We start from the raw sequence: 12,441 nt of genomic DNA on the forward strand, positions 1-12,441 counted from the left end.
GTAAAATCTGCGCAAAACTGATCACCGGTGATCACCGCGAGATGCATGCCGGTTAGAAATGTGTCCGATGCGGTTCGCCTTGCTCTGATGTCATGCTGACGTGTGTAAAAAAAAACTTGCAAGCGCAAGGCGGACTTGTCGGAGCGCAGTTGCACTCAAGGGGGTAATCCAGCACCCGGAAAGCGTACCTTCCCTGGGGGCCGCCATTGGTTAGCAAGCCATCACCTTCTGTTAGAATTCCATTGACTCCCATTCATTTTGGCGTCACTTTGACAGCGAACAACTTTACATCTGAGGCGTTTAAAGACTATTTATCCATTGTTTATTTCTAAAGAAACACGACAATGTATAAAAGGCTCCATTACCTTGTATCTTACGTTATGGCCCCATTGAAGCAGTTTTTGTAAAAATAGGCTAACGATTGCGTCATAACCACGCGACTCTCTGTCGCACAGTAGAGAAATTACCGTAAAGACAGGAGGAGAAGCTCGGAGGCAATCGGGGGGACGTGGAGGCATAAAGTCCGAAAAGTCAAGGGAGAAGCCCATAGAGAGTCATAAAGTTGCTCCTGCTCCTAGCTCATGGACAGCTCCTACTCACGCTCTCCGTCTCTGCAAGATTCGGAAGGGAATGATTCAGATTTCTCTTGGCACAGCTACTAGAAGACTTACAACTGTCAGACAGGTTGCTCATGTCACATCTACTTCGTCAAGCTCAGTTTGAGGCTGTGCAGTATGCTCAGCCATTAGGAAGTGAGTGCTTCTAATTGACTTCACTTTTCTCCGTTGAAGTCTATGGGGTCGCTGTGTCCATTTCTTATACTGTCTACGGTTGCTCTCCACCGACCATACTGCACTGATCAAAAGCACGATGGGAAACGACTTGCTGACGACACAGCTTAATGCTCATTGGTTTAAACAATGATGTATTGTTCTCTTTTAAAATGTTTGATTTTAAAACTCTGATGTTTTATGTGTATAAATTATGTGTGAATACTCCCAAACTCTCTGACAGTGCGATCTCTATGTGATGTAATTTTTATAAAAAAAATATATATATATATAAAAACACGTCCGTATTAAAGAAAAAAATGATTGATAAACACGTATTTGGAATGAGATTAAATAATATGAAGATAATATGATGCCATAAAGAATTGCATACACAGGGTAAGATTTGTGAAAGTGTACTTAAGATTGCAAGCGTAAATAAAATTTGATCCTATTTATTTTGCGTTAGCATGAAGCTGCAGTTTCACAATACATGAATTACACTTACGAATAACAGTAAAATTACACTTACGAATAACAGTAAAATGCTGCAAATATTTTTTTCTTACACTTGAAAGGCGATTTACACCTTTACAAATATTCTCTTGCGCATGCTAATTTAATTTACGCTTGCAATCTTATGTACACTTTCACAAATCTTACCCTGCCCAGAGAATGTCTAATATGGCGAGAAGTTTCACTCTCACTACACTTCCGGCTTCTGAACTGGTTGCAGTTCCACTCTGATTCCATATGAGGGCGCTCACAGGACGAGTGCAGAATGAATGGAGGTCAATGGCGGTATACCCCTCAAAATCCACTTTTCTCAGGATATAATTTTTTGTCTAGTAATTTGAATGTTGTATTCGAAAGGAGATGCAAAGAAATTACACATTGCTGGGTGTTAGATTTTTTAGAGTCACTTATTTGCTTTAAAAAAGTCTTTCAAAATGTCAATGACGTCAGAATGCTGACGTCATTAGCAGAATGCTAGCGTGTTATGGGCAACAACAACTCAACCTGTAAGAAATCAAAACGACATAAGTACTCGTTCATTCAACTTTCGACCTAAAACCCATGTTGAACTTGCAAAATCTACAATCACATCTGAGATTTCTCAACGGCAATCGGGTGAAAGAGACAAATTTAGCCGTCTAGCCCCATTGACTCCCATTCATTCTGCACTCATGGCGAGCGCCCCCAGTGGAACTCTGGTGGTACTACAACCAAAATTCGGTACAATAGGGCTTAATAGGGAGTGGACAGGCTCTCCGTAGACGGGCTCTGCCCTGCCCATGCAATTCTTTATGGCATCATATTACCTTCATAAAATAACAAGTACTTTGGGTGTCTTGTTCATTATATTTATTTTCATATAAAAGCAACAGAACTTCAATTACATCCAGTTTATTATGCACGACGTGAATCCCGTGAAATCCATGGATTTCATCAGATGCATCTTTGATCTCACAGGTGTCTGATCCACTGCGAGAAGAGAAAACTGTCCGCCTTCCTTGCCTGAGCTTTTTTCACTCCTCCCCTCACTGCAGCCGCCTACTCTCGCATACATTTCAGGGGAGGCAAGGCGCATCTCAAACAAGCCTCTTAACGAACAATATAACGTCGATTTTACCATCTCAATCCGACCGCGAGTGCGATGATGAAACATTGGAAGAGCTAGTTATTCAACCTGAACCTCCATCGCAAGGACGACTCGAGCAGGACGTTTCTCAGTGACTCAGTTTGAGGTACATTGCGAGATGTTCCAACTGTAATTCCTCACCATCAGCAATAAGTGCATGTCCATCAACAAACCGATTATTTTACTTGTATTTTTTTTTTATTTACCGAGTATTTTTCAAATTTATTGCGGTGAACATGTGGAAACTATCAATAACAGTGCATTAGCTGAGCTCTAGCGTGAATGACTGATGTAAAGTAAACTTTGGTAAAATAATCTTGCTCCATGCTTAATCTTTCCTCAAAGTAGTGAGAACGACAGACAATCTGCATCAATAGACACAGTTTTAGGTAAGAGTGGCCCACAACTGATTAGCATAAGTATTTCAGTAAGACAGTAATAATGTGAGTTAACCAGTTAGCAGGAGACCTAAACTAAATAAAACTCAAAACTAAGTATTTTGAACATCTTTCAAGAGCAAGTGGTTTGCGACTGCAACATTGAACCCCGAGATTTGAGAAGCAGTCGTCAGTAAAATAAAGGGAACACAGCAAAAGTTTAGGATTATACTGCTGTGGTAAAGATTAATTTTAACCACTGATACTTCACATGCTGGTCCTTGGGCAGTGAAAAAAACAACAAAAAAACTGGCATTACCTTCACATTAGAGCACAGCACCGTCTTCTCGACATGATGCTATCCAGTATCCACAGGAATCAGCAGCAGTGTTTCAGGTTCAAGTTTTCCCTGGTGTCTCTGCACGCGCAATAAGTGGGCAGGCAATATGCTAATGTTTCATCTTGACGTCACAACGAAACGGCTTATGACTCGTTTGAAAAACGATTCATTTCATTGACTCAGAGTCGACTCTTACTTTTGAAAGACAATAACTTTATATACGGTGCACTTTCAGATTTAAAACTTTGCAGGATGTTTTCATTCACTTAGAGCTATGTTACACACTACATGAAAGGTCATTTTCAAAAAGACATAATAGGGGCACTTTAACACTACTTTGTGGGGGGAAAAATATACCTAGGCTACTAATCTATCATTATATTAATTGTAACATTTTAATATTGTATAGAAAAATATGTCATTAAATTGCATTTTTAATAATACTTCAGGGGGTAAATAAATAGGCCATACCAGTTCGTATGTCAAAACCACTGCTCTAGAACACAAAATATAGCCTACTTGCTCTTTACATCCATTCTCTCCAGAAATAGGACGTTTAAATTGTAGCCTCTCATAGTCTAGACTGTGACCTAAAAGTTTGTCAACAGGTTGTTACTGTCTTAACGGGAGTTGTTGGAGTGCTGTATGCTAGTGAGCGCTTTCTTGAAGCTTTGAAACCTTTTCGAATCATTTGTTTCGAACCAGTGATTCGGAGCTCGTATCAAAAGGAGTGAAGGTGTGTCGACTCGAATCGGCGCTGCGCAGACAGACCTGTCGGTGTATGACATCAAAGTAGCCTACCGCGAGAGCGATAAGAGAGCAGATGGCTTCGTATGCTCATTATCGCTCTCGCGGTACTTTGAAGTCATACACCGATCGAGTTTTTATAAATTTGTAGAGTTTTAATTTTAGTTTTAGTTAATATAAGCTACACTGTAATTTTTTAAGTTGATTCTTAGCAAAAAACACTTTGTTCTTTCAAAATAATATGTGCTCATTAATGAGTAATTACTTCCACCAACTAATCAAGTATTCTCATAAGCGTAGAATCTGCCATTTAGAATACATACGAGCGAGTCGCTCGAATGGCGGAAGCCATGTTGCGCCTCCATCTTGAAAATACATTAGCCAAAGAGGGACATACCTGGAAATTCAAGCTTCGCCTTTCGCGTTTTGACACTCAGTGGAACCTTGACGAATGCGAGGGGGAGATTACTCACGACTGCCGGCAGATTTGAAATAATACGGCCAACGTAGGATTTAAAAAGCCCTCAGAATGGGAGGGGCTATAAAGTAATATTCAGTTGGTAGTCATAAACAATTTCACCGCTAGATGGGAGAAAATCCTACACAGTGTAGCTTTAATATAGTCTCTTATTGGCCTCACTAACCAAGCACTCCATAAAACAAGCCCTACAATTTAATAAAAATTATAGGCTATGTGACCCTGGATCACAAAACCAGTAGCACGGGTATATTTGTGGCAATAGCCAATTATACATTGTCTCGGTCAAAATTATAAATTTTTCTTTTATGCCAAAAAATTACAACTAATAAAAACTAACTACAAGCAAGAAATTGTTAAATAATAATAAAACCAATAAATAAATAAAATAACAGCAAAATAATGTCTTTTTTAATAAAGATAATATGGAACTGGTAATATTATAAAATAAAGCTAATAAATGTGTTCATACAAGTGCAGTGTGTTGTATTCGTGTTTTCTTGATGTAATAAATACATCATCAGCCGGCAGGTCAGGTGCATAATGCAATGCGTTCTGACTCGTGTCAATTTTTTAACTCTATTTACAATAGTGTAAAAAGACAGGCAGCGGGGGCCCATATAATTGTCACCACCCAGTAGCGATGGCCCTGTTCAAAAGTTTCGAAAAGCTCAGCTTCTCCCATCACTGTATGCCTTACTGCAAACAACATGCCGTCAATAACAACAATAAATAAATAATACACACCCATGTTGCTTGACTTTTTATTTATTCATGATTAAATATCCACATCACTAGTTAACAATTAATCACAATTATTTCTTTCATACAAAAACAAAAAAACAAACAAAAAAAAACCACATCTTAAATAAGAGGGGAGACAGTAAATCAAATTTAGGACCATGTCTGTAGTCCTTGTTGTAAGCATGCTGTTTTGTTGTGTTCAGTGGGTAGTACACACACATTGTGAGTCCTAACAGACAAACTAGGGGGCTCTTTGCTGCCTAACTTTGGAGTGCTCTATCTACTTTTTAACATGCCGATTAGCCTACCAGTGACAGCTAGTCTCATACAGATGTGCAGCATGGATATCCAAACAACATTCAAGGTCTATGTGTCAGGTCTACTGTAGTTTTGTGGGCGGAATCATTGTTCCTGTGGTTACTGATTAGCTCTAACCTTTCACCCCACTTTTTGCATCCTATCTCAGGCTACTCAAGTCATTACCAGAATTCTGTGCCTTATCTATAGCCTACAGAAGGACATCCTCAGAGTCCTTTGAGTTTTTCGGTCCTCAGTCAAAATCACACTCCTCCCCCTTCTATTGATTACACTGTATTTAGTATGTGACCTGTGATGACAAAGAGAAAAAGTTACACACATAATAAATATTCTTTGCTTCCTGAATACATAACATTTTAAAAACATTCTTGTTTGCCAGCCCTTTTTTAAAGGAAAAAAAGGCAGTCTCACTTAACAATAAAATCCTATCTGGAGAAATATTCATAGATGCAAAATCTTCACTTTGCTTCTCTATACAACCCAATCAAGAAGTGTTTTCCCTCTGTGGGGTATAAAGTGTGAAACGTGTATTTACAAAACTGCTTTGAGCGGACTGGTGCGGGGGACGTGAGAAGTGCACTAACACAGTGAGAGTGTTCATTCATTATGGAAAGGACAAAATAGAGCTGTCTGAAGGCATGAAAGGTTATGATCACTGTATCAAGAGTACAACACTGAAGTTTACTGGCACAGCCCCTGAACAGTACACACTAATCACAAAAGGAACTACAGACAGGACCGTTTGGCCAAGCGCAACTGCTCTACGCTAAGCACACTGGCTCACACTTGTACAAACTGTATTTACAGAATGCTATATGAGACACAGGTACATGGTTTGCATTTCTGAGTAACTAGGGCTCTTTTTCATGGGACACAATTTAGGAAGATGTGCTCAGTCAATCATTTCGCTCTCTTTGTTGTATAAAACATCCATCATAAAGTGCATGTAAAATGCGCTAATTATTTAATAAGATATTTGCATAATTTAATACTTCCTGGTCTCTTGTTCAGTTTTAAATGGGATTTTCTTTGATGTTACAACATTACTACCATAAATGATCTGCCATAACATCACAGTAAAATACCAGGAAAAAATGTCACAACATGTAGGGAATCAAACCCTGTATACAAACATAACCTTTTAACAACAACAGCAACTTTTTTATTTTCTCTGCAGGCATTGTGGAGCCAAAGATATCTAGAGTAATATTACTACCAATAAAGTGCCCACAAATTCACTGTTAACAGTGTCACTAGTCATGAGCTTCAAAAACAGCAGCCCTACAATAGTAGGTTTAGAGAGTTTAAAACTATGATATTCAACTACTTTGTGAATAATACATCACTTGGTAAAAAAACAAAAACAAATTGCATTTCCTACTATGTTCGATTAAATAGTCATTTCTAAACAACAATTTATCAATTGCCATTGAATAAATAATAGGGAAATGCACTGCATTGCAATGCTCAGTTAGGATACATTTACTGTTAATGTAATGGGCCCTCCCACATGCCAGTTTATATGTTCAGTGCAAAAGTCTTCTACTTTTTGAACTTGGAAGAACGATACTTAATTCAAGGTGAGGGATGATTTGGACCTTTGAGCAAATAATCATGACCTGTGTACAGAGTGTAAACATATCCATTCTAACTTTCTGAAATCTTTCTTTATCCATCTATATTCCTTTCCATTCAGTTTGTTTAGCTTGCGTGCCACTGCCTTTTACTCTTCCTGTATCATGCTGTAGTTTATGTGTGTCATGTGTCCTATTAGTTCACAAGACGCTTTGAGGGAAATGGAAAGTGGAAGATGTAATCAGATGGTTAGACATCATAAGGATACAGCTCATCGTTACAGTAATTTACGATTAATACGAGACAGCAAACTCATTGAAGATGTAAATATGCTATTGTTTGAACAGCCTATATGTTTCAAATGATTAAGTGCTCATTTAAATACTAGGGGAAACCAGGGTTTATAATTTGTGTGAGGTGGACAAGGTCAGAGGAGCAAAGGAAGCAGATGGATGGATGGCGGCTGGTTCGTCCCTTTTGACTGGGATTTAAGACAGCCCCACATACTAATAATACAAGGAGCTTAACTGCCATAATACGATGTAATAAGCTACATCTCGAGTGAGTTCTGGGGTTCCCATTGGAGAACATATACTGCCAAACAGATACAGACAGAAAAGAGGGAATTGCATCTAAATTTAGGTCTGTCTAAGGGACAACACAGGCTTGTAGGAAAGAAACTCGGTGTTGACGGGCTAAATGCTGTGGTTTTAACAAAGATGACACAAAGAGCTATGCGGCTGGACAACCATCCAACCATCTCCAAACATCTGGAGACTTCATCTCAAATCTAGCCTCAAACCAATCCCTGCGTTCGAACAGCAGCACTATAAATTAAGTCATTCTCAAAACATGATTTTATAGGTGCTTTCCCAGCGAGGAATAAACAAAGAAAATTGAAAACAAGAGAAGAAGCTAATGAGAAGATGGGTTTAAAAGGGACAAGCTGTGTTGAAATGCCCTTCTCCTTCTGGTTTGCACACATCTCATGGCTGAGTGAATGGGATAAGCTGGGTTGAGTGTGAGGACATGGCGGACCCCAGAGAAACACTGAGAGAGGTGCTGCGATGTGGGTGGGGGTGGCTGCCACTCAGGAGGGACCAGGAGATGATTTTAGCGTCGTGGTCCGTGCGAGCTCGTGCGTTCTCGCGGAAGTTCAGCTTGTAGGGCTCAGTCTGGAGGCAAAGAAATGGAAAAGCTATATTAAAAAGCTAAAAACTACATTTTATAGATATTGGCAGGGATAAATTCCCACAAATAGCTGGGCACAGATTTGTACGTCGCAATACATTTGTCAACCTAACCTAATCTGTTCCCAGTATGAACAAGGCTTGTGCGGTACTCAGAATTGAACTGAGAATGTCTTTTAAATTTCAGTTTAGTTCTTGAATTTCAATTGGGGTAAGAAAACAGGATTGCTAATCGAATTGAAATCCTTGTTTGAATTTTTTGAACAAATATTATAAAAAGTCTTTTTATTTTATAGCCCTTATAGTCAGTGTAAATGACAGAAAATTAAATAGATATATTTTGACATTTGTGGAAAAAAATGTACACCAGGGTTTGCGAACTCTTTATTTGAATATATGAATGCATTACCTGTGAAGTTCTTGAATTGTAATTCAGTAAATTCTTCATCCTGTCATTCCAAATAAAATTTAAGTTCAAATTGTGGTGTGGCCAATTCAATTCAAATTCCATCTCAAGAATTGAAAGGGAGACAATTCTTGAATTCTTATATCCACAATATATTATGGCTTTCCATGTTTGTCTATATAAGGTATCATATAAGGGCTGAATCTGCCAATTTTGCACTTACTTGTCCCCGGGATGCGCTTGTCCAGGCCCTGGGAGTCCCGGGGCCCTTCTCCCAAAGAAGGTACGGGAGTAGGAGAATTCTCTTTCAGCCCATTCTCTTTTGCCCCATTGCCTGCCTGCAAGGGTGGAGAGATGACAGGGGGAGATGGACTTCCCTCAGATTTCTGCTGAACCCCATCAGCCTGTAAACACATTGCAAATGCAAGGTCAAAAAATAGAAAGGAGACAAAGATGCATTTATCGGTCTGTGTGCAAGAATGTAAGGAGCATATATGATATGAAACACAAATGCATATGTGAAACATAAAAACCATTGTGTTAACCCTTAACAGCTGTGTTAAGAGTGAATCAATTTGACAATACTTTATATACTTTTTGCGCAGAACAAGTACACAAGATAAACAGCCGTTCAAACGTTTCGGGTAGGTATGATTTTTTCCCCATGTTTTTGAAAAAGGTCTCATGCATTTATTTGATCAAAAATACAGTAAACAGTAATATTCTCTGCTGAAAAATCCAGCATAAACCAGCATGAATTCCATGCTGGTCGAGGCTGGTTTATGCGGGTTTGTGCTGGTTTAGAGCTGGTTAGTGCTAGTTTAGCTGGTGGACCAGCATAGTCATTCAACATTTCAAAGGATAAAGGGATTTGTCTCCTGTTTCAAAGGATCTGTACACAAATCAGTTAAAAACAGTTAAAAAGAGCTTGTGTACATTGCAAAACAAAAACTTTTAGAGATATGAAAACATAGAAAAGTGCCAATTAACGGCATAATAATAAGCAGTTTGCTCAATAACATGAGCTTTGAGAAGAGTTCTTTCAATGGAACAGTTAATAGCACCTTGACAATGAAAGTTCAAAAATAAAATGTGCTGTTTTTAAAGACTTTCATGCTTATTTGGAAACTCAGGTGTCACAATCCAGCTGTTAAGTCACTGATTCCAAAAAGTGTACATAGTACAAGGTATGTCATTGCAGACAGGAGCATGAAATACTGTAGACAATAGTGATAACATGCACTTTCATCAATTGCTAAAAGATAATTAATTCGACCAAAGTCAAGGGCCAAGTGCCCAACTAAAGGGAGTCGTTACTAATGGTCATCACTTGTAGAGTGAAACTATTTTATTTTTACTAACTGCTACACTGCTTCAGTGTTCCTCTGTAATAGTTTAACATTGATGACTTTGCTCTGTCAATAAACATGTAACCTACATCATGTGTTTTTCTTAATTAAATAATTTATTTAAGTTAATTGGATAATTGCCTTTGTCTTTATTTAACTATGAACACATATTAAGAAACATGATATGCAACACATACACAAGTTATGTTGTGGTTTTGCTGGGATTATACCAGCACCCAGAAGATATCATATGCTGGTCCACCATGATTGGAACCAGCAAATCATCAACCAGCATCCCATGCTGGGAACCAGCAAACAGCATCCCATGCTGGTCCCAGCATGCAAAACACAACTTATGCTGGTCCCAGCACTGCTGGATTTTTCAACATAAGCCAAAACATTATGACCAGTCACAGGTGAAGTGAATATCATTGATCTCCTAACAAGGCCACATATTAAGGTCATTAAAACAGTAATTCACTAGGAAATATCAAATAACATGCACACAGACTAAATGAGTGGTACTCAGCCATGTGAGGTGCCATAAACCTGACCACACTTCTATATGCTGAGGGGGTTGAACCTGCTTACAAACTGTCTTGCTTATATTCTCTTTTCCATGTGGATAAGGAATTATAATTATACATTGGTTGTTATGCTCGCCCTTTAGTGGGCATATTTAATATGGTCTGTAAAGTATTATATTACCCTGCATGTGTTTGGGGTGCATATTGGACCACATCATGTCTATGGCATTGGTGTGCAGTACATTAAATAAATTCTCTGGTATTACTAATTATTAATTGAAGGTAGGTACTTTACTTGCTTTTGAAAGAACCCCATGAAAATGTAATATCAATAATGAAAGAGGGATGCACATTTCTAATGTGTAATATCCTCTATTATTTATGACCACCTTTACATTGTTACTTCCTGGTTCATGGCCTACATTGTCCAGTGATCCCACTTTGGCCTTGGCATTGACATTCACCTTATGGGATTCAATCTTCACATCTCCACCACCTGAGAGAGATCAATCATCATTCACATGGCTATTTATTGCATGTACTCACAATGAGATTGCATTCACAGTAATAGGCAACATTAAAATCGATCCATCCCATACCTGGCTTGTGCTTCATGTTGTCCTTGGATCCACATTTTGCGGTCACTTTGCTCAAGTCAACCTTTTTATTTAAAATCTGAACCTGGAGACCATGAGTAAAGAGTTGCTAGATTGAAGTGTCATTTGATTCTTATGATGGATGTCTTTAGAGGAAAGTAAATCTAACTCATTGTAAACTGATCTGGTTATATGTGGCTCATCACATGCTTGTACTTCTATGAGCAACACATTGTTATGAAATGAGTTAACAGTTTTATAAAAGAGAGGTGACACTGTACACTTACATTTCCTCCACCAGGTACATGCTTGATATTGTCCTTGGAGCCGCATCGGGAGGTCACATGGCTGAAGTCCAGCTTTTTGTGGACTATCTGAACCTGAACATAGCACAATAGCAAAGAGGACACATGGTCATAGGTTATTCTACTGTAACGCATGCAAAACAGATCGACACAGAAGCTATGAAGGCTGTGAGTGTGTTAAACAATATTGTACTTTTGTAAAATCAAAAGTAAAAAGTAGCACGACGACACTGAAAATACAAAATCATCATGTTCATGTCAAGTAGTTGAATTTTAATGATCAAGCCACTAATTTATTTGCACAAAACTTGTATTTGAGGATGTAAGCTAATTCCTGAACGTTTTATGGCCGCCCTCTGGTAGACTCAAATAAATGTTCATTGTCTGTGCTGTTTGGTGCAGTATTTGTTTGTGTGACTCATATATTTGTTTGGACAGAGTAATAGCAGGCCAGGAACACTTTGTCTGACTCAGAGTGTGTTTTTCACAGCCTAAAGCTCACTTTATTGCGTTAATCTCAGGTATTGCTTAAAAACTCGAGGGACTTGCTGTCTAAATATATTTCATTTGACCTCTTGTAACGGACCACTCCAGGAAAAGCAAATGTGATTTGGAGTTAACTGCATAGCTCACAGGCTGTGCCGAAAACTGATGCATTTGCTGAAAACAAAAAACATGACCAGGATGATTCTTTGAGCAGCAAAGAAACACCAGTAGCACTAAAGCTTATTTAGTAATTAACATGCAAAATGCTGCTAAATAATAATGGAACTGCAAATATGATAGAGTAAGGATAAAGAGATATAAAGTTAAAAAGAGGCACAATTTCTCAAAACACACATCTGGCATTGTGAAACAATGGAGGCTGTAGGTGATCTTGGGAGCTAAAAACACATTTTGTAATACACAGTGTTTTTGAATGTAAGGAAACGTTTTTTTTAACCTCTTAACCGTCACCCCCCATTTTTCCGCATAAACATGAAAATGCACTATGCAAACTTAAATAGTTCTAACACAAGAATGCTGTGGAATGTAGACATAAGGTTGGTCTTGTTTTAATAACCAGTCAATAATATA

General features: G+C 38.4%; 1 protein-coding gene across 18 annotated transcripts in view; it reads right to left on the reverse strand.

Moving 5' to 3' along the window:
* Nucleotides 1-5,105: 5,105 nt before the first annotated feature.
* Nucleotides 5,106-12,441, reverse strand: part of map4l (microtubule associated protein 4 like) — a 42,586-nt gene continuing 35,250 nt past the window's right edge. For 5 of the 18 annotated variants that reach the window (XM_084412425.1, XM_084412423.1, XM_084412435.1 and 2 more), the window contains 5 exons: nt 11,347-11,439; nt 11,063-11,144; nt 10,853-10,959; nt 8,811-8,991; nt 5,108-8,166 (listed from right to left, as the gene is read on the reverse strand). In XM_084412425.1, coding sequence (XP_084268551.1) covers nt 8,162-8,166; nt 8,811-8,991; nt 10,853-10,959; nt 11,063-11,144; nt 11,347-11,439 — 468 coding nt within the window. In that variant the 3' untranslated portion in view covers nt 5,108-8,161. Of the gene's footprint in view, nt 8,167-8,810; nt 8,992-10,852; nt 10,960-11,062; nt 11,145-11,346; nt 11,440-12,441 lie in introns of all 18 variants that reach the window. The other 13 variants (XM_084412429.1, XM_084412427.1, XM_084412424.1 and 10 more) reach the window with 4 other exon arrangements.

Source organism: Rutilus rutilus, assembly GCF_951802725.1.
Source record: "Rutilus rutilus genome assembly, chromosome: 6".
NCBI lineage: Eukaryota > Metazoa > Chordata > Actinopteri > Cypriniformes > Leuciscidae > Rutilus > Rutilus rutilus.